Consider the following 22824-nt stretch of genomic DNA (forward strand, 5'->3'; position numbering starts at 1 on the left):
GGTACAGAACAGAATTAGAAAACAAGAACACGACACACACAAGCGCACCACAATCTTCCTTGTATGTGATGTTTAAAAAGAAAATCTCCAGGTAATTTATACTGTGATGTTGTCTCTCAAGTCAACAACACAGACACATGTTCCTGCTGACCCATCAATTAAGGTCTTATTACAAAACCCAAAACGTAGTTACTTAAACGGTATCCTTCCTTCTCATCTTGTTGACCTCTGGCATTCCTTTCTCAAGCAAAGAAGCAAAGATAAGAGCCTCCAGATTTCTATTTCTACTCGTCTCTATTGAAGGAGAAGAGACTAACGCGAGACAAATGGTTGTTGGGATCCGTGTAAACATGTGTACTGGTGTTTAGCATGTCAATGTAACATATTTTCAGCACAATGTTCTCCCCGACTACCACGTCATGTTTCTAAACAGGGTCACCGTACAGGTCCCTCACCCGTGCCTTTATGGGTTAGTTGTTGAGTTACTTATGCTAGTGTTCTACAGCAAGACAAATCATGACAGACACAAACCTTTTTGTTTTTAAAAGTCTATTATACTTTTTTTTATTTTAGTTTTTACCATTTATTTAGGGAAATCAGTAACACAGATTTTTTTTATTTTCTCAAAATGAAAATGTACATTAATCAATCTGCATAAAACATCACATACTGTATACATTAAAATAAATACATCATCTGGTCTCCTCTGTTTTTATGGTAGGTTGGTCACGCTTGCACTGGAAAGGTCAGTTACTACGGCTACATATTCAAATCAGGATAGCAAGGTCTGCAGCCCTGCAGCTATTTCCCCCCGTCCAATCAGAGTGTGGTTCCGACCTTGTTTACATTCCTCATTCGCTAATCCATCCAGGGAAACGGGAAGTGCTGCGGCCAGGGGCGCAGAAGCCAAGCCATTGGTTTGAGTACCCTTTAAAACTACAGTAAAACCAACACTACAAAAGGCCAGTACAAAACCTACAGGCAGGTGGATGAGGGGCACAAACAGGACGAGCCAGACTCCTCACATTCCGTTTCAGATGTACGCCGAGTCGAATTAAGTCACTGAGGCATAGCTTTTGCTCCGAGGTTAGTTGCTATCTCTACTGTTTTGGGATTGGGAGAGCGTGGGCTGCGTTTGGCTGGAAAAACACTTGAACTTGACAGATCTGTGTCTTAGAGCAATTTCTCATTGGGAGTGCCCATTCATACCAACAATCGGATAGTAGTCGTCTCCCAGTGGAAGTTACATTTGATTATATCCACCCATCTCCATCCCTGTCCTCTCCTGACCTCACCTTAACCTTTATTCATCTGTATTTGTTCACTAAATGGCACAAACATGGGTAATTTGACGCGACCTGTCACAAGTCTTTTTTTCTCCCAAAGCCCACAGGCCGGATTTCCTTGACCCACCCTTTCTAGACCTTTCTCCCTCCTCCGCAGCTACATCCTAAAGCAACTCATCACATCCCCTTTCCCTTTCTCTCTCGTTTCGATTCAACAGTTTTCCTCCACCCATGTTCTCTTCTCCTCCGTCTCCACGTCCTCGCCGTCTCTTCACCTCCTCGAGCTGTTCCGGGGCGTTCTCCAGGCGGTCAGAGGACAGGACAAGGTCACTGTGTCACGGGCGAAGGGGCGGGGCTTCAGTCAGTCTCTATTTACATCGCTTCCTCCTGGTGCGGGCGGGATGGAGGAGGGGATGACGAGGAGGGGAGAGTGGAGTCGTGTTCAGGGACAGGCTGGGTCTGAGGATGCCAGTAGACGTGGGAGAGCCGCTCATATCGACACCTCGTATTCCCGAGTGTCCTGCTGTATGTGTCAGAGAGATGTGTGTGTGTGTGTGTGGAGGGGGGGGGGGTCAGAGAAGGGGACAGACAGAGATGGAGATTGTATTACACGACTTTACAAATCAGAGTACACTAGTGTGGTGTAGCTTTGAGGTAGCGTTGGCAGCTAACGTTTGTAATAGTAAGTCCATGGTGTATTTTGGCATTAGTAGCATCTGTCTCGGGCTGGTAGTATTCTGTGCCTTGAGTGTGTACACTGGGTGTCAGTGTGTGTGCGCATGTGTGAGTGCGCATGCGTGTGTGTGCATGCATCTCTCCCGCTCACCCCTCCTGTCTCGTAGAGAGGATTGTCAAACTCCGTCTCCACAGTGATCTGACTGTAGGGGTGGGGGTAAATGAGCGGCAACCTCAGGTTGGAGTGATAGCGACACCTAGTGGACGGAAGGAGGAAAGAAAGCGATGGGGGGATAAGGCATCTCGTACGGGAGAAACTGAATTGAGCGTGAAGCGAATCATAGGCGACTGGGAATCGGTGAGCGGGTCAGTGTCTCCCGTTTCATCTGGGCTACCTTGTGACATAGACGTAGGCCCCTCCCAGAAGCACGGAGAGCAGGAGCACCAAGATGAAGATGGCCAGCGCCATGTTTCCCCCATCCAGCCGTGAGCCCGCCTCCACCTCCGCAACTAGGAGAGAGAGAGAGAGAGAGAGAGAGAGAGAGAGAGAGAGGAGAGGGGAGAGGAGGGCGGAGGGCGATGCAGAGATGGTAGACAGGGGGAAGAAGAGGAACAGTTGGACATGAAAGTCTTAGTCATGCTGACATCAGTCCTATGGAAGTACCTCACACAAACATGGTAGCGAGGACACCGACACTCAAATCGCTATCCGACCGACACAGGATATCGAGACCACACCAACAGTCATGCGAATACGACGACAGATCACAGACACACAAGAATCCAGAGGGTGGACCGACAGTACAACACAGATCAGACCACAGGCCACCCGGACAACCATGCAGGCATCATGCATCCTAGCCTGGGGGGGGGGGGGAACTGGGCCGTTTAGCTGTCAGCCAGCGCTTTCACGCACACTCACCTTCCAGAGCATGGTTGCCAAAGCAGTCATGGGTGGCTGCAAGACACCACCACGTCAATCAGTGCATCTCACATTCAAAGGCAGAATATAAAACCAGAGTCACAGTTAACAACAGTCACAAAGGACTCCATTTTGTCGCATGCATGTGTGGACATTCTGGATCACTTAAGAGGCCAGAAAAGGACTATTCCATTCCATGCAGGGGAGAGGGGAGACTGTAGCACGGGCCTCACCGCTGCAGAGAGGCAGTGGGCCGCTCCAGTAGGAGGGGTTTCCCGTGATGCATTTGATGGCGACCTCGCCGATGAGCTCGTAACTTTTGTAACAGACGAAGGTGAGGGACTCGCCGGGCAGGTACAGCCGCTTGGACAGAATCTGGTACCCGTTGTCCGGGAGACCGGGGTTCTCACAGGAGACAGAGTCCTCCGCTGGAGAGAGAGACATAGGGAGAGATTAACAGAGAGAGGGAGAGAGAGAGGGGGGTGAGAGAGACCGAGAGATAGAGAGAGAGAGACAGAGTCAGAATTAAGCATCTGTCTTCAACCAAAAAAAAGTAGTTTCTGTGCAAGTGTGAATGGGGGGGGGGGGGGGGGGGGTGAAGCGTCTTTGATTGGCTGAGATTCCTTTGAAGTACGAAGAGGTGACTTTGATGCGTGTGTCAGTGTGTGTGATATTTGCAGAGAGGGCCTGTTGTTGATGAGTTTGTCGGTGTTTCTGGAGGGAGGAGAATCATAAGGTTTGAGTCAGAGCCTCCCTGACAGCCCTGACAGGCTCAGGCTGAGGTGCCGTGACTCATGGGTAATCTCCGCCCCCCATTTCCAGGTGGCCGAGGGCTGATTGGCATGCCGCATTTGCATATCATTAGCATGTCAAACGCTGCACCGAGACATTAATAACCATTTGAGGGCTCGCACGCGCATACAGATGCACAGACACACACATTCATAACCATGAGGATGCAAAGGAAGGAGCACCCTCGCAAACTCACGAACACACACATTCACACACGTTCACACACACACACAAACACAATGGGAGCGGTGTAAGAAGAACAAAGACAGTGTCAGTCACTGCTAAGTCCTGTTCGCCAAAATACATCAAGTTGGCCCTCTCATCTCAGTCAGACTACACAGCAGCGTGAAACAGGAAGAAAACCTGCTTGTCATCTCCACGAGAGCGCCGCAACAGTCCATTCAGTCCCACAACAAGTCCCCTCTGAACAACAGCCTCCCATCAAAACAAGGCCGCCCCGGAATAGGATCAATATAACCGTCGTACAAGCAAAGACGGCCTCAGGTTTGATCCCCCGCCCGCAGGTGTTAGAGAAACACGACAGAACGCGAACACTCACAAGCACAGTGGGGCAGCTTGGACGTCCACACAGGTGTTCCCGGCTCCCTGCCGTAGCAGGTGAGGGTGGCGCCGCCCTGCAGGACGTAGCCGGGAACGCAGCTGTACTGAATGGTGGTTCCCACCAGGAGTTTGGGGTCGGACAGGGAGCGGGTCGAGTGCTCCACGTGGCCGGGGTCCGAGCAGTACATTACTGCAGAGAGACAGGAAGAGAGACAGGAAGAGAGACAGGAAGAGAGACAGGAAGAGAGACAGGAAGCAGAAAAAGCATGCACACACAAAACATAGTCATGGTATGGTTATGCCTCACTGGTCGTGTATTTCGACCGCAGATTCAGCTCAAATCCCCCCTTAGTCCTAACCTCCGTACACTATTGCATAAGCTCACTTTTCTCGCAGAACGGGGGCTGCGTGCTCCAGGAGAGGTCGAGCTGGCACGCCAGCGTCTCCCTGCCCACCAGGTCGTACCCGGGGTCGCACTGGTAGGTGATGCGAGCCCCGCGCACCAGGGCAGCGTGCGACGTGGTCTTCCAGCCGTTCTGGATCTCGGGCAGGTCGGGGCACGAGTCGTTGCGGGACACCTCTGCACGTGACGATGGAGAGAGAGAGGGCGGATCGGATCTTTAGATCCCGTCTTCTCGTTGTTTTTTTTGTTGTTTTTTTTTACATTGAGTTTACCCCCTTTAAAAGAAAAGGAAAAAACCTTCTGTGCTAACTTGTCCCCCACGTCTCCCCCCCACGTCCCCCCAAACATACACCCCCGACACACGCTACTACACCGCCCCCAGCCTGACCTCTAAAGCCCACTCTCTGTATTAATGGGATTGCAGCGCGGCAGATGGAGACCGGCCTTGCATATGAATGGAGCTAATCCATCATACAATATCGAGGATAATTACACGAGCTAAGACAATATATGAATCCATGTTCTGCCTCCTGCTGGGACTTGGAGACTGGGATCGAGACGGGAGTGTGTGTGTGGTGTGCGTGTGCGTGTGTGTGATTGATCACACACAGTACACCAGGCCACCGCAGTGTAACAGGACCACAGGGGGTTGTAAGTCAGGCTTTAGGATCAATTATCAATTATTCATCCTCTATTGATTGGCTTTTCTACCTGCATAGAAGCCGAGTAGGTTTTGAATGTAAGCAGGTAATTTATTCCACACGCACGCACGCACTACACACACACACACACACACACGATGAAAGAGAAAGCTGCAGCGTGAGGTCGTTCATCCGGTGTCTGAATCCCTCTCTGGGAATTCACAATTAACATACGGCATGTGTGTCTGCGTGCATGAGAAGGCGAGAGGAAGGATATGTACTACTTAGGGGTTGTGTGCACACGTGTGTGTGTATGTGCGTGTGTGTGTGTGTGTGTGTGTGAGGGCCTTTGCGGAATAGTGAACCAAATGAGATGTGATGGAACAGGGGCAGAGAAGAGGACAAATGAAACAAAGTAACAGAAATGAGAAAGAGATAGAGAGAGAGACGGAGAGAGACAGAGGAAAAGACGAGGAGAGCGGGAGGAAGGGGAGATGAAGTTGTCGGAAAAAGAAGGCGCAGGAGTGTGAAAAAGGGGAGGGGGTACAAACGAAAAAGAGGAATCTCCATTTTCTTTCCATGTCTCTACATCTCCTCCTATCCCTCTTACTCACTTACGCCCTCCTTCCCTCCATCTCTATCTTTACCCATGTAGTTGATGATGAAGCCTTCCCCCTTGCCAAAGACCAGGCCTGCGGGGTCCGAGTGAAAGGTCACGGTGAGGTCAGGGGTCGTGGATGACATCTTAAAGGGCCCGGCTCCTCCCACATACTGGCCCAGAATACGAGTGGTGACCTCGTCGCCGTCCAGAATGGTCAGCATGTCGCTGTCACTGATGTTCAACCTGAGGAGAGAGGAGAAGAGAGAGGAATAAGGGAGAGAGAGAGAGGTAGACAGAAGGAGAGAGGAAGAGAGAGAGAGACAGTGCCAGAGAGTGAGTGAGGGGGGGGGCGGGCGAGAGAGAGAGGAGGATAAACATGTAGTCAGCATCCATTAGTGCCATGATATCAGAGATATGTTTAAGGTCTCTGACTCACTGCTCTAAGTAATGCAGTCAGCGACCCAGTGTGTCTGACAGAGCGCTGTGAGACAGCACTGTGTACATTTCAGTGCACAAATACTGTCTTTGTGTACGCCTGTTTATGTGTGTGTATTTATCTATGGATGTGCCTGCCTGTCAAGTATGTGCGTGTGTGTGTGTGTGTGGGAGTATCTCTGCTTGGGTGCATCTTCTAGGCCTGTCGTGTGAGGTCCCTGTTTCTCTCTCACAGTTGCACGTCCAGCAGCACGCGCTTGTCCTCGCCCACATGGATCCTCCAGCTGCAGTCCTCCCCCTCGCCGTACCACTCGGGCCAGTTAGGGGACAGGATCACTCCCCCGGGGCCCGCCAGGTCCCCACCACACAGCGCTGGAGGGAGAGATAGAGGGAGGGAGAGAGAGAGCGGGGGAGAGAGAGAAAGAGAGAGGGAGAGAGAGAGAGGGGGGGGGGAGGGAGGGAGAGAGGGAGAGAGAGAGCGGGGGAGAGAGAGAAAGAGAGAGGGAGAGAGAGAGAGAGAGAGAGAGAGAGAGAGAGGAGGGGAGGGAGAGAGAGAGGGAGAGAGAGAGCGGGGGAGAGAGAGGGAGAGAGAGGGAGAGAGAGAGAGAGAGGGGGAGGGAGAGAGAGAGAGAGAGAGAGAGAGAGAGAGAGAGAGAGAGAGAGAGAGAGAGAGAGAGAGAGAGAGAGAGAGAGAGAGAGAGAATGAATAGCTCCAGACGCAGTCACAGTTTAATAAAGAAGACATGAGAAGTTCTCCTCCATGCATGGCCTGGGGCGTTCTGCTGTCTTGTTCTATGTCTTGTTCTGTTAAAGGAGTACATGGGGTTGCTACCCATGGGCGGCGCTAGGGAGGGGCTAGCAGGTGCTTCAGCCCCCCCAAGAAAGACCAAAGCACCCTGATAGCACCCCCAAATATAATTTCTGGAAAATCCGATCGGAGAATCGGATGTTAATTGCACAGAGTTTGACACGGAGCAGTCCGCTGACGCGTTTGCCGCGGATGCAGAGACGGTAGCTAGCCCAACTGCTGTTCCATTCAAATTAGCATCACGACTGGCCAAGTTTTGCTCATTTATTAATAGTATTTATATATAATATATATAGTCGTGCAGCTCCCCCTGTCAATGATCTAGCACCCCCCCAGCACCTGCATAAAAAATGTATCTGGCGCCGCCCCTGTTCCTACCCTTGCAGAGCGGTTCTGTGTCGTTCCAGTAAGGGTCCCGGGCGTTGATGCACTCGATGACGGGCGGCCCCTGTTCCAGGGAGTGACCCGCGTCACAGCTGAACTGGACCACACTGCCGACGCCATAGGCCGGGTCGGTGGTGCTGAAGTTCCCGTTCTGGAGGTACGGCTCATAACAGTGGCCTCGCTCAAACGCTGCAGGGTGAGAAGAGAGAGAGATATGGTAAAGGATGACTGTAAGGAAGGGACGACACACTCCTGCACGTGTGTGTGAGCGTGTGTGCGCGTGTGCAAAAAGAGGTTTCAGTTAGCGTGTGAGCTTTCACCCTCATAGCGGATGTTGAAGCCTGTATTGTGGTTGGGCTGGTCAGTGATGAACTGCACCCTGACGGCTGGACCCTCACTGATCACCCCCTCGAATGGAATTGGACCGCCCCGCCCCGAATCAAAAAGCACCACGGAGCCCGCGTCCAGACCGCTCCACAGCACAAGCCTGGGGGTGGAAACGAAGGAACGGTTGGTCGACCCACCCCCGACAACCACACAGAGAAAACGCACAAACCCCCGCTCCCTACCTGTCTGTGGGCCCCAGAGCCAGCCTCTCCAGGTGCAGGTGGAGCCTCTGGTCTTTTGGAGCCTCCAGGGACCAGGAACAGGAGCGGTCCTGGGTGGCGTTGGGGCCCGGGTGGGGGGAAGGAGACAGGACCCTCCCCACCGTGACGTTCTTGACGGACCCTCCGCACAGCGCTGTACGGGGCGCACGAGGAGCAGGAGGTCAACAGCTAGTCTCCAGCTAGACCTGACGTCACAGGCCCTCACAGCCAGATATTCCCTCCTTATCCAGGAAGGACCTTGTTTTTGTGTTCTTTTTCGAGTGCGTGCGTGTGTGTGTGTGGGGGGGGTTCCTCACCCCTGCAGCTAGGCTCCTTGGCGTTCCACACAGGCAGCGAGGCGTTGAGGCAGGTGAGGGCCGACTCCCCTAGTAGGTGGTGGCCCATGTGGCAGTGGAAGCGGGCCGTGCCACCAGGGAGTAGGTTCAGCACGGACACTTCCCCAAAGTGAGGCCTTCTGGGCAGGGCACAGCTCAGCCGGAAAACTAGCAGCGGAGAAGTGACGAAAGGTTACTCGGGAAAACAAACGCACGTCAATCACGTGAACGCTGGAAAACAACAGTGGAAACGGTATTTCGTCGGATCCAATCCAATTCTGTTCTGTTGTTTTCTGTTCTGTTCCGTTCTTTCCCGTTCTGTTCTGTTTAGCCGGCTGATGTAAGAGGACTGGACAGGTGGGAGCAATGGACCAGGTGGGCTTCCAGCCACCATGCCTCAACTTGTCTAGTCCTGTCACATCTAAGCTAGCACAGACAGTAAACCATTATGGGTGACTCTCACACACAAACACACGCACACACACACACACACATACAAACAACCGCCCATCGACTCCCAAACACATCCTGCATGGTAACAAGATGAGAAGCAATTAATCTGAGCTCTAATCAGCTAATTCACACGACAGATTCAATCACAGCGCTAATGGATTCAATGACAAGATTAAGTGATTATGCAATTAACAAGAGCAGGTATACACAGATAATCAAAAGCCCCTCAAGACTTAATGAAGGCCTGGATTGAAAAAAAACTGAAGTACATGTCTTTGTGGCGTGTGTGTTTGTGTGGACTCACTTTGATAGTGCAGCTGGAACATGCCCATGCCCCCCTCTGGCGACGAACGGTAGTACACCGAGATGGTATTGGTGGGACTGCGGATCACTTGACCTTCAACTAACAGCGTCTGATTGGCTAAGACTAGCAAGGATCCGCTCTCATCCACCCCTCTGATTGACAGCTGCTCCCCCTCTGATAGGTTGACACTCTTTACCTGCAGAGAGAGGAGAGAGAGAGAGAGAGAGAGACAGAGAGAGAGAGAGAGAGAGAGAGAGACAGAGAGAGAGAGAGCGAGACAGGGAGTGCATGTCAGAGAGAAGTGGAGGTAGAAACAGAGTGTATGTGTCTGTGTATTACACAGAGCACCTCAGGCGTCAGAGAAGTGCAGCAGGTTGAGAATGTTGTACTGCCGTGTGCCACTAGGGGTCAGAGCTGGCCCCGGGATCACCACAGACCCCGCAGTACCAACCAAAATACACTTATTTACTGTAATACAATGCTGTTGCTAACAGTGGCAGCAATGCTGCAGTATGTGTGTTTCTGTCTGTGTTTGTTTGCAGTGGATGAGAGAGTGAGGGAGCAAGAGCGTAAGAGAGAGAGAGAGAGAGAGAGAGAGAGAGAGAGAGAGAGAGAGAGAGAGAGAGAGAGAGAGAGAGCCTGCATACCTGCAGCTCCACACCATAGCCTGTGTAGACAGTGACTGTGTAGGTACAATGCAGAAAGGTTCCATCTGGAAGTGGGGGGTCATCCGAAGAGTCTATGTATCCCTCTGGATCCGAGAAGTTTACCATGCACCCAGACACTGCTGTGGAGAGGAGGGGAGGGAGAAGAGAGAAGGTAGGAAAGGAGAGGAGAGAGAAGAGAGAAGGTAGGAAAGGAGAGGAGGGGAGGGAGAAGAGAAGAGAGAAGGTAGGAAAAGAGAGGAGAGAAGAGAAGGGAGAAGAGGAGAGAGGGAGAGGAGAAAAGGAGAGGGCAGAAAAAATGAGAAAATCTGTCTGAGACGTGATCCATTGTACAGTTTATCTGCATAGCTTAATCCAGGGTGCGGGGAAAACAGCACGCCTGTGTCTGCTGACGGGAAAGAGGTAAACAAGCCGGATTCCTGACAAGGACAACGTGCCCTACCCAGGCACTGTCATGCTGCTCACCCGGCGACAGAGTCTCTGTCTCCAATTCCCCCTCTATATCTGGGTCCACGGTCGTCTTGGCCACGGCGGTGACCTCGTCTGAGGCCTGCTGCGTGTACGTGCCGGACTGAGGCTCCGGCTGGTTGGGTGTTGGAGAGAGGGTGTATGTGGGGAGAAGCAGGGGTGCATCGCTTGCTTGGACTGGGGCCGGGGCTCTGAATTTCTTCAGCAGGCCCCCACCTTGTTCCTCCAGGGAACGACCTCCGGGGAGGGAGCCCACCGTTAGACCTCTGCCCAGGAGAGGCAGCATGTCCTGGGGCAGAGAGGAGGGGAGGGCCCCCCCCGCTGTCTGGGAGAGGAGACGATCCTTCTGAGCCAGCACTGACTCCAGCAGGCCTCCCGCCGCCCAGTTGGCGCCTCTCCCCGGGGGTCCGCCATCATCTCCGTCCCCTTCTGTCGCTGCGGGAGAGGCGGAGGACGTGGGAGGCGTGGGGACGACTTCACCTAGCGGGGCAGGAAGGACAGGGAGAAAGTGAGACTTCTCTTGGAAAAGGCCGAACAGGGCTGATAGGCCCACAATGTACTTTCAGATAGTGTGCGACGGGGACCTTTTTAGAGACGCCAGAGAACTAGGAAGACCGACTTCAGGCCAGCGGTGGTCACCTGCTCCCTCCACATCACACACACACACACACGCACACACACACACTTAGACAAGCTGAGCACGGACTCTCTCTGGGAGAAGAGAGAGGGGCAGTCACGCATGAGGGAGAGTGAGAGAGATAGAGAGAGAAAGGGGGGGGGGGGGGGGAGAAGTACAGACAGGCAAAATGCTCTCCCACGCATGCTAAAATGCCATCTCCGACAGCTCAGCACTAAAAAGCACCGACCGGCAAGCCAACCACACACACTCACACAGACTACACACACACACACACACACTCACATAGACTGCACACACACACGCACGAAACCAATATTCCCTCCACTTTGCTCCATCCTCCACATGTCGATAACAATAATAATGGATGTCGTAATGTAGCCTCATCGCGGACTGTAAATGCTCTTATCTTACCATGCAGAGGGGAGGGACCAGACACATCCACGTCAACCACCTCAGAGTCAAACTACCGGCGGAGGAGGAGAGGAGCAAAGGAAATAGCGTCTAGCTGTCAACGGAGACTGTCTGCTCCATCTATCAAACCGTCATCAGCCAGAAAACTCATTCGAGCTTTCATATCCTCACAATAAGTTAGCGCGCAGGTGGAGATGAATCACACACCCGCACAAACGGAGACGCACGCACACATACACACACACACAGACGTATGCAGTCTGTTTCCAGGAAATATTTTGTTGTGTGATATGCATACAAGCACACAGGCCCGTGAGGTGAATGAACAAATACAATGCAAAGACCGTAGGCAAAGAACACCAACATAAGTGTATCAAACAAGCTGTAGGCTACATGCTCAGAGCTTGTAGAAGTGTGTATCTGTGTGTGAGAGAGAGAGAAAATGTGTGTTCTCACACACGGCACCAGAATCTGTTCAGTCCTGTACTGGTGCCGTTGAACTTATTTATGGCAATTGGGTCGCATGAAACCAACAAGACCCGACTGAACCCTGAGCCAACTTCACCCAGGGGCATGTGTGCGCGCGCCTCATAATAACGACTTTGAATTCTTTGTCGTCTATTTCTCGGAGGAGAAACTGCAAAAGCATCAGGGAGGGAAAACAGAAACACACACACACACACCCTTACAGAGCTGAGCACCCCATTACCATGTTTCTGACGCAGTGTTCATCACATTGCCCCATTAGCAGCGTTTAGCACTGTGCTGTGGGTGACGATGTGCTGACTCATTAAGGGCGCCAAAGATCTCACTGCAGGCGGGGGAAAAAAGAGGAAGGGCAACTGAGCGTGTGTGCGCGTGTGCGCGTGTGCGCGCAAGTTTGTGTGCGTGCGTGTGTGTGTGTGAAAAGGAGCAGAGGGGAAGTTGAGGGGGAGAACTCAATAGAATTCAATGGAGACGGGAGACAGGAGAGCGAGGGCATTCACTGCCATTGCAACTCAATCCGGTCCAAGGTCATCCAGCATGTCTGGAGACCCTGAACAGGCAGTGACTGTGAGTGACGTGTGAGTTAGCAGCGAAAACAACAGCATGGGGCCGAGGACAGAACGCACGAGGAAGACGTCTGCTTTTCTACCTTTGTCGGATTTTAATTGGGGCTTGAGTGGGATGTGATTGGCTGGGCTGTTGAATACATGGGCAGACCACTGATTCGCTGCTTCTGTTGGGAGAGCTCAGACTGGCACCGACTGAAACGATGAAAACGTTCCTACGCTGCCATGACGACTCACCATGGAGACACCTTCATTGCAACCACTGCAATGACATATGCAAACACACACACAGTACATACATGCACACACACACACACACACACACACAATACACAGCCTTGAGACTGGAACTGGAGATGAGGATTTATTCTTAAAATACAGACAGAAACACACACATGTACATTTATTCACACACACAACAGACAAAACCACACAAATACACACTCTGATCTAACAAAGTAAATCGGAGATTGAGGTTGTACGGTGTGAGGTTCAGGGGGTCCCTCTGTTACATGAGGCAGAAAATACTCTGCGCTCCTACCCGATTGGATAAAGGGTGAGCTAGCTCAAACCTGATAGGCTAAAGCATTTGTGAGCTCATAGTCGGGGTGTCTCTGGCAGAGGTTTCAGACCCTCAGGGAGAACACACAGCTGACTTAACGATTTCCTGCGCGAGCCAACACAAACACGCACGCACACGCACACGCTGGTCGATGCTATCTTTGAATCAGCGCTTGAATCAAGCTGTGGGTCAGCTGGTGGAATGATCCAAAGCTCAAAGTGGAGCAGAAATATCGAATTCACCAATCAGCAATGACCTCAAAGCAGATCATCTGACAGAGCAAGCTCCACACAGACACACACTACCTCATTAACACACTCTCACAACCCTGGCAACCGTACATGCCCCTACATGTCTCAGGGGGACGGTTCTGGTGCATCAACTAGACCACTAGACTATGTTCCGATAACGTGCTGCTCCAGCCTTATGTCAGATTCTAGATGAATCTAGATCTTCTCTCTAACTATGAGCCCTTGCTCAGGGTACCAGGCAATGAGTCCCAGCTGGACAGTGTGTGTGTGTGTTTGTGTGTGTGCATGCGTGCGTCAAGCAGGTGCCGTACCACCCAGGCATGACCATCGCCGTCGAAACAGATGGCATCATCTGTGCTCTCTCTCTCTCCTTCCTCCATCTTCCATCTCTCGCTCTCGGCTCCCGCCTTTCCCCTGCTAGTTCTCACTCACACAGGTGTGCGCAGTCTGTCGGTGCAGATGTACCCCCTCTCTCTCTCTCTCTCTTTCTCTCGCCGTTTCCCTCCCTCCGTCCCTATATTTCTACTTTCTCTGTAGTCTCTCCATTTCGTCTATTCTCCTTTCACCCCTGGTCCTTGGTGGCCCTTAGTCATTCGTTATTAAGATGTCTGACTCTCTTGAGGGCCACACATGATTCATAGACGCGAAAGCATCTCGCTTTAGGATAGAAACGTCTCTTTAATCAAGAACGTTAGAGCGTCGGACGCAAGGCCGTTGAAAATCCAAAAGAAACACTGAAATGCAAAGCGTACCTGAGCAGTGACTGTTACTTAAGGCAGACTGAAATGTATACGCGTACACGTATGTCAAGATACTGGATATCGCTTATAGGCTGGCCGCTCTGGCCTGCTGTAAGGGCCCGCTGAGGAGAGGACGACGTGGGATGAAAACACTCATAAAGGATGACAGAGGTTGATGATATTGCCCCTCGGGGGATGACTGAGTGCCAATAACAAGAAGTGCAGATCAAACGACGGCACGAGCCCTTTCTAAATAAACTCATCCCCGTCGTGACTCATCGATGTTTGCACGTCGAAGACGAGGCGATAGAGCTGCGTCCTCGGCCTGTGTCTTGGCCGGGAGCGGGGGAGGGGGGGAGGGGGGGAGCGAGGGAGGGAGGAGAGGAGGGGTGTGAGAGCGGAGGAGTGAACCACGGGAAGAGACGAGGCTGACGAAGGAAGGAGCGGAAAGTGAGTGCTCGAGAGAAAAACAGTTCGGATTCACTGAAGCCAGTTCTTTGGCACAGTATCCCAGTGGGTGTGAGGGACTAGTGTGTGTGTGTGTGTGTGTGTGTGTGTGTACGTACGTACGTGTGTGTATAGAGTACTTGGCAGACAAAACCCCGGGCCGATTAAGTGTGCGTGTGTGTGCGCGAGTGTATCCGTGAGTGTGTGTGTGAGGCCAACGGTCATTGAAACTCAACTCACACCCCAGTATGCCTCCAGTTACCAGAGGGAGTGATCGAGGTAGCATGGGGTGATATGGATGGCTGTTTGGCAAGAGAAACCAACAGCTCTACTTCCCCAGAGACAAAACATCCTTGTCGGTTTCTCCGTTACATCTACAAAACAGAGATATTTCAATCAGATGCCCTCCAATCTTATCGATTATGTTTGTTTGCCAAACATGTGTCGGTTTGTTGACGTAAAGAACTGCTCCATGCCTCGAGGCAGGTTTACGGTTTAAGGTTTCGGCTCTTCAAGCCAAGGCCACAGTTTGGATCTCTCTCATGCACACTCCTCTCTTCCTCTTCCTGTCCCAGGTAGATGGGCTTTTTAAGATGATATACCATGAATAAAATAACAGATATGCGTTTCCCTTCACTGGACACATCAATTGTGAATTGAGGAAGGGATGTAGAGAAGAGTGAGAGGGGAGGAGGCTTTTAGCCATATTCCCCGAGTTGTTCTGGTTCAGAAGCCCAGTTGAGAGAACCTTTATTAATGTATATGAAGAAGATGCCAAATGGCATAGCAGAAGCGTCTAGGCTTGAGGGATCTGAGAATGAAATATATTTGGCCCAAATCCGGTCTTTGCAGAGGACCCAATGGATCTGCCACTTTTGATGGGGTTTAAAAACATCCGCTTGTCCTCAGTGGCGCATGAATGTCCGGGAAACAGAGAGGTTTGTGTCTACCACATCAAACAGACCTTACATCCCTACAGATCAATGGGCTGTTCTCCTTTTTTTTAAACGCCTCACAGCCCTGACAGTTCATGTTTGACTCAGTCATCAAAAGGCCAGAGAAGTCGATAGCTGAAAAATGGAGCCCAGCTTGAGAGAGCCAGAGGGATTATTCCATCATGATTGATTGGACTGTTATACAATGATCACGGCGCTTCCCGACCTAAAACGATGACACGCGACACGTGGAAGACAACAGCTCAAGCTGAGGGGGTTGAAACACGGGAACGCTACCTTGATTACGCCGACGGAGAACGACGTTACCCGAGCGCGCGGGATGAAGAAAAAAAACACCCCGCGCGAGGCGTGAGGAAGACAAATGCGTTTAGTCAACTTCGCCGCAGACAACGCTATCGGCGCTGCTCTGAGAGACGTGCTCATCGTCACACACTTACAGGCATGGGTTTTTTGTACCAGAGTCAACAGACACTTCAATGGGATTGCCATATCAAAGCCTGATGAGGGACGTGGGAGCTTTGGCTTAGCTGAGACTTTGAAGCAAAAGGGAAATGAAATATTAACAGTGTATATTAACATTGAACTGGAAACGGTCCGGATCCTGCCCATCAACTACAGCTAGCGAAGGACTGCAAGAGCGTGTGTGGCCCACCAAGTGGCCCACCAGCCTTCAACGCTCAAGACTGCGTTCGTCCTGCGCCCTGAAGGAAACACCTCCACATACTCCTTAACCAGGTCCGTGACACAAGTCCACTGTCCCAGCACAGGCCCCAGAGCCACCGAGCGGGTCTGTCCACTGTCCACTGGCCTTCAGACTAGCCGGGTGCAGTTGGCCATGCAAAGTCCCATTGTAGCTCGCCTACCTTGCGCCATGCCAACACTACACACCCAACTGCCGGGCTCACTTCAAAAGCTCTGCACCAGCGAGAAAAGAGACTACCAACTAAAACCCTGACAGCACACGTAAACACACAGACACACACACCCACAGATTTAGGCTGCGCTCAGAACAGACAGCCACAAAGTTAAGCTGCAGTTAATTGCTTCTATTGTAGAGAAGTGTCAGCCGCAACCGTTCAATCTCACATTCATCCGCAGAAGATAATCCTGTGCTCGGAGGGCAAGGAGTAACAGCAAACACAGACACACACGCACACACACACACATGTACACACACACACACACACACACACAAGTATACACAATTCTATGATCTGATAAGCTGAAACAGTATGTGTTTGAGTGGATGACCAGTAGACACGCATGCAGGCTGGGCAACCGGAGGGCAGGCAGACAGACGGAAAGACAGACAGACAAACAGACAGGTAGACAGACAGGTAGACAGGCAGGTCGACAGGCAGGCAGGCAGACGGACAGACGGACAGACATCCTCTTTTCCAGCACCCCCTAGGGCTGCAAACCCAACATAGAGCCCTGGGGGCAAACGCAGAGAAACAATCTCTCTCTGTCTGTGTTCTCTCTCTCTCTCTCTCTCTCTCTCTCTTTCTGTCTCCCTTAAATATCTTTCAGCCGGGGGGTTTCCAACGAGATTTTCGGCAGAAAGAGGCAGAGAGCAGATCATTTCACAGCCTTTGCGCACACTTCGCTGCACATATATGTGTGTGTGTATGTATGTATGTATGTGAAAGAAAGAGAAGTCTGATGGCACATACATGTAACATACATCTAAAGCAGACTGGCATTCCTGACTGGTAACAAAAGCAAAGGAAACCGTCAGACTTTAGCGCGGCTCGTGTGCCTGCGCGTGTACCCGAAGCCTTCCCAAACAGCACCCTCCTCAGATGAGTGTACTTCATTAACCCTGCTCTCCCGTGTCAGTTGTGACCAATCAGAATATCATACGTTGGCGAGAGGCAGCAGAAATGAAATGTTAAATCCCCCCTTTAAGCCCACCGGTTCTGCTGGGAGTCCAGTTAACACCCCCGCCCCCCCCCCCGATTGCGATGACCTTAAAACTCTCCCACCTTTTCATATCTCTCTGCCTTCTGCGTTTCGTGATTTGCCTTTTCATAAAGAGAGACGTCGAAGCCCAGGCCTCGGTCTGAGGTGAGCACTTCAACTACTTCAATTTCAAGTCATGTTTTGAGTCCCCCCTCTTGTGTCCCCCCTCCCGTTTCTCCATATCTTTCTGCCTTTTGATTTAAGTGCCTGTAGGTGCTTCACATTCAGTCAAATCAACCACTGTTGGTCAAATAAAGCACCCGCTCTCTCTCTCTCTTGCCCTCACTTTCTCTTTTTCTGTCACACACACACACAAACACTGTTTACTATGTCCAGGCATGGCCACAGGCAAAATGAGAGAAAGAGAGAGAGAGAGACAGAGAGAGAAAGGGGGAGGTCTGAGAGAGAGAGAGAGAGAGACAGAGAGAGCACTATGACATCTGAGGAAATGCGGAGAGGTGATGTGATGAGAGGGGAATGCTGAATGACGGCTGAATGAGTTTCACACAGTACGGAACAGACAACCCGCCATGAGAGGAGAGAGGAGGATGGAGATGAGGGGAGAAACTGTTTAACAGCTATGACTATTTCAAATGAACCCAGTATATAGTTAACACTAAGCCATTGAGCCACTGGAGAGACGGCAAATAGTCATCACAGAAGGAGCTCTCTAATTGAAATGGTCACGCTACATTTCTACAGGGTTATCTCATCCAGAGAAATCAGATGAAGGATATACAAACCCACACACACACGCACACAGACACACACGCACAAACACACACGCGAGGGTCCTCGCAGAGTATCGCTCTGTTACTGTGAAATCAGACTGTAATGAGATCTATCAAACTTATGTCCAAAGACACGGTGGCCTAAACGCACGTACACACGCGCACACACACACTCTCACAAACACTCACACACACACAGTCAGAGAGCGTGGCTCCATGATAATGACACCAGGTCTCTGCTGTGAGTTCTCATTAACCACTGGAGCCCCCTAAGAAATAGATACAAGTCGACAGTGTATTTCGATATCCTCACTACCTGGCACTGTTTGCGAATGTGTGTTTGTGTAGACCATGTCTCCTAATAAAAAATGGGTCTGTATTTCCATGCACAAGAGGGCTGACAGTGTGTATGTGTGTGTGTGACAGAGAGAGAGAGAGTCAGAGAGAGAGAGGGGGGAGTGAATGAGTGGAGAAAGAGAATGACAGAAAGGCATAGCAGACTGTTGCTTGTTTGACAGTTCGATAGTCTTGTGAGTGGGTGGTGTTGATCCAAAGAATCGGCTCTGGAACACACCGTTCTAATGATGCGGGGGCATCTGGGAAAAAAATATAGCCAATATGGTTTCGAAAAGAAAGAAAGAAAAATATAATTACAGAGACATAAACTTGCTTAGGCCTGTAAAATCACCATAATACATTTTTTTTAAATCCATCCATAATTGAACAAACACACCCCTTTGACCACATTCTATGCGAGCTACGTACAAATTCACAAAGAAAATGTGTACATAAATTCTCACACAAATTATTTTTCTTACATTTAAGTCTGACGCTGTGACTTGGTGGTAAACATAAAAAGAAAGAGTGACAGATCACTGCCCCAACACAGCACTCTTCGTACACGGACTAATTAGATGGGACCCATCAACTACACAGAAACGGCCTCGGCTGACATCGCTGGCGGTTATTTCAATCCCAGCTTTGTGTAGGGTGATATCCTCTGATTTATCCTCTAGTTTAGGCCTACACGCGCACACACACGTCTTTGTAGAATGTTGTTGATGCGATCCGATCGTTCAACCTCCCTGCATACCGATAAGCTCTCAAAAACAGCCGACATTCGAAAGCACACGACCGCTCTCTGTATCCCAATCTGACTTTTATCTGTCAATTTTGTGCAGCTCTCTCCCACGCGTTAACAAAGAGTCAATAGGCATATTTACACTGAAACACAAAAATACATCTAATTGAAGTTCCAATCGTTCCGACTGGATGAGATCCAGGAAAAAGACAAAACAGTTTGAATAGACCCTCATACGGAATACAGACAAACGTTTATAAACACAATCAAAAGTTTACGCATCATTACCTTTCCCTTCTACCGAGACGCATGTCCACAGCACTCCGGCAAAGAGCACTGCCGATAAAGTGTTCAGGATTGGGTACCCGCCCGAGCGAGCAGCCGGTCGCATGGCGACACAACCGGTCCAAATACCTTCTTAAGAAAAATGTAAAGGAAAATAGGTTGGTCCAAGATACGTTTTTTTTTTTTTACCACAATCAGCACGGGGGCGACTACTCGCTCACGCTGCAGTCAAGATAAATGACGCGTGGTGCTTGTTTTTCCAATTTTCCTCGTGCGGCGAGGATCAGTGTATTCTCTCCACGGCCCGCATGTCATGCCTTCCCTCGGTTGAACTCCGCAATGTGCGTCTCCTACCCCTTCCTAGGCTGCTCTGTCTCCCTCTCTCTCTCTGTACATCCTGTGTATCTGTGCCACGGCGCCCCCCTCCCTCTCTCGCTAGTTCACACACCAACACACCGTTCCTCATAGACACGCACATTTGGACGCACAGCAAACCCAACTGCAGTTATTGCACAATGATGCGATATCTTTGGTCCAGTACGTCTTCAGAGAGAAAGAAAGAGGAAGTGAGGGAGTCAAAGAGAAAGAGCCCAGGAATGGGGGAGACTTTGAGACCCATCTCATCACAGTTTGGTAATCCATGTAAGTAGCAGTATTCTACTGATGCAATCTAAATCTTAATCCAGGGCTTTCCATTCAACACTTTCCTTGATGACAAAATGGGAGTCCTCAGCAACAAACGTTTTTTCTCTCTTTCTAACCCTCAAGAGTGTGTGCACGCAGACACACACGCACACACACACACACACGCGCACACACTTTATGGTATGTTTTCCTCAGTAACAGCAGGTCGCCATCAACATTGAATTCATTCGATCAATTTTCAGCTCGTTTTAGTCAGAACAAAACACTCCAGTCCTAGCATTTGCCAGTAATTAAAACAGCAGCCAGCCGACTACGATGACACTGTGTGTGTGTGTCAACACTCAACACAATTATGACCTATAGCATTCACTTGGCAAACAGACTACCTGAATCCATGGCATTGCAGTTTGTCTTCTGCATGTCCCCCACACGCACACCGACACACACACACAACCTCATACCAGTGCCAGGTTGTGATGGTTACTGAGTGTCTGCCTCTAGAACGGAAACAAAGGGACAACCTGGAAAAGAGGGACAGACGGAAAAACAAAGCAGGCAGGCAGGCAGGCAAACAGACGCCAGCAGGCCAACACAGGCAATCAGACGGACAGACAGGCAGTCACACGGCCAGACAGACAGGCAGGCAGAAAGACAGACAGGCAGTGTTTGGGATTGAGGGCGGATTTATGCAACTGCAGAGGAAACCAACACAGACGGCGTCTCATTAGGAGCTCCGGCAGCTGTCTGCTCCCCTCAGCCTCAGTCCTCCTCAATCAGCAGACTGCCACCATCTCCTGCAGAGATGGAGAGAAGCAGATCGAGGGGAGAGGAAGAGAGAGAGAGAGAGAAAAAAAGGAATTCGCCGGGTGCGTACGAGATACAGTCGAGAAGATCGTTTTAGTGACGACCGTTTGGCTCCATGGTTTTCATGAATGCCGGCCCGTGGCTCGCGCACGCTTGCCCACGCGCACGGACAGGGTTTTTCCGCCACGTCGCAGCAGGGGGGCGCTGTCCGTGGTGCTGAATCACTCCTAACGGGAAGTCCCGCTGGGCTCCTTTCAGTCAGGCTCAGGAAGGAGAACAGCAGCAAGCCCGGAGTTCCTACAAGCCCGCCCCGACTCACACAAAGCCCAGTATGGCTTCGGGTACAAGAGGATGTTCTTCATCCCAGATAGGCAGAATGGGACCAGGATCACTTCAGTTCTACCCAGAACCCGGTTGTCTAGTATGGGTGGTTAGTGTGGGATGTATGTGCTCGTGGTTTAGGCTGGGTATCAGCGACTATTGTGAGCCCCCCCTCGGGCAGTCGGCAGGGGAGATCAGAGAGCTCCACCCTCCGCCTCTCTTCTGCCTCCATCCCTGATAACAGAGAACAGACAGATTAGAGTGCTGGAGGAGACCAGGAAGGATCATTCTTTTCTGGGGGATCTGAGATTCGCAGCTTTCCCCCTCCACCGCCCCATCCTCTGTCAGTCTGTCTCCCTCTTTCCCATGCTCTCTCTCTCTTTCCCATGCTCTCTCTTTCTCTCTCTCTCTCTCTTTCCCATGCTCTCTCTCTATCTCACTCTCCCTCACTCTCTCTCTCTGTCTGTCTTTCTGTCTCTCTGTGTCTGGTTCTGTCTCTCCCACCAATCTATATCTCATCTCCTCCTCTTCCCTCTCTCCGTGTTTATGTGAGCATGTGCTTACGAGCCACAAGGTGGAAGGGATAAGTGAGCCCGCTCAGCAACAGCCCCTCCCTCCTTGTCTTTCTCTCGCTTATATTGTTTCATAGGTGGTGAGGTCACCCTCAGCAGATGACTACATATCAGCTACTGGCTGCATGTGCACACATACACACACACACACACACACACACACACACACACACACACACACACACATACATAAACACACTAATGTACAGTGGGTTTTACTGTGTAGGTCATTCCAGCAGTCCTATTGATTCATTGAACTCCTGGCACTATCCTCGTCTACAGGGCGCTAGGAGAATGAGAGAAATGGAAACTGTATATGGACAATAACACAAAACACACCCTTAGTCTCTCATATTTACCCCCCTCATGTTCTTCTCCGCGCTTCCCTTTCTTCCACTTGGTTTTTCTTCATCCTTTCGTAGCTCCCCAGCCTTCTACCATTTCTGTACCTAATGTCCCAGCCCACACACTCTGTGCCTGACTCTGGAGAGGAGGCAGAGTGAGTCACCCTAAGGCCTTGAGAACAGGATGTGATGTAGATCTCCATATCACGTCTATTGTTGTTTAACTTCTTGCAGGCTGTGTTTGTCCACGTGCTGCATCTTACTGTTATGTCTTTTTCGTGTACAAGCTCTCTCTTTCCTGGGATATTAGACCATTAATTATACAATTTATTTGTTGTCTTCCGCTCTATCATTATAGAGATTTATAATTTCACTGGAACATAATTAATATTCATCCAACATGAAAACGAATCCACGATCTCAATCGTCATTTCTATCATTTGTATTCAGTCATATCACTCATCTTATCATGTGTAATTACAGTAGTCAAATATACAACCTTCGTATTCACAATCATCTGATAATCTTTCAATTATTGGGAAATTTTAATCTTGCATAAAATCGTACTTGTAATTTCATAACTGTCTGAATATTGAGGTGAAAATACGTGCCAGTAATGCAATCAGAGATGTAAATTGTGTACTCCTCTGGCATATCTAATGTGCAGCTGCTATGGAGTTAGGGAATGGAGGGGGGCGGG

The 22824-nt window shown here is 50.5% G+C and overlaps 1 protein-coding gene across 1 annotated transcript; it reads right to left on the minus strand.

Annotated features, from left to right (window-relative positions):
- Positions 1-702: 702 nt before the first annotated feature.
- On the minus strand, positions 703-19544 carry LOC136964141 (seizure 6-like protein). The gene is made up of 17 exons (XM_067258116.1): positions 19442-19544; positions 10318-10800; positions 9835-9974; positions 9188-9383; positions 8413-8598; positions 8078-8249; positions 7829-7995; positions 7503-7697; positions 6550-6688; positions 5928-6124; positions 4622-4816; positions 4235-4426; positions 3117-3311; positions 2884-2919; positions 2357-2471; positions 2113-2218; positions 703-1806 (listed from the first exon to the last, which is right to left on the minus strand). Exons 1-17 carry the CDS (start codon positions 19542-19544, stop codon positions 1777-1779), a joined length of 2847 nt encoding a protein of 948 aa, XP_067114217.1. The 3' UTR covers positions 703-1776.
- Between the last annotated feature and the right edge of the window lie 3280 nt (positions 19545-22824).

Source organism: Osmerus mordax, chromosome 20, assembly GCF_038355195.1.
Source record: "Osmerus mordax isolate fOsmMor3 chromosome 20, fOsmMor3.pri, whole genome shotgun sequence".
In the NCBI taxonomy this organism is placed as follows: Eukaryota; Metazoa; Chordata; class Actinopteri; order Osmeriformes; family Osmeridae; genus Osmerus; species Osmerus mordax.

Coding starts and splice junctions, on each gene's coding strand:
- LOC136964141 (XM_067258116.1), bottom strand. CDS start 19,544: ATGCGACCGGCTGCTCGCTCGGGCGGGTACCCAATCCTGAACACTTTA. Junction 8,599..9,187: donor GTTCCAGCTGCACTATCAAA/GTGAGTCCACAC, acceptor CTCCGCTGCTAG/TTTTCCGGCTGAGCTGTGCC. Junction 6,125..6,549: donor GTGCTGCTGGACGTGCAACT/GTGAGAGAGAAA, acceptor CTCTCTCCTCAG/GTTGAACATCAGTGACAGCG.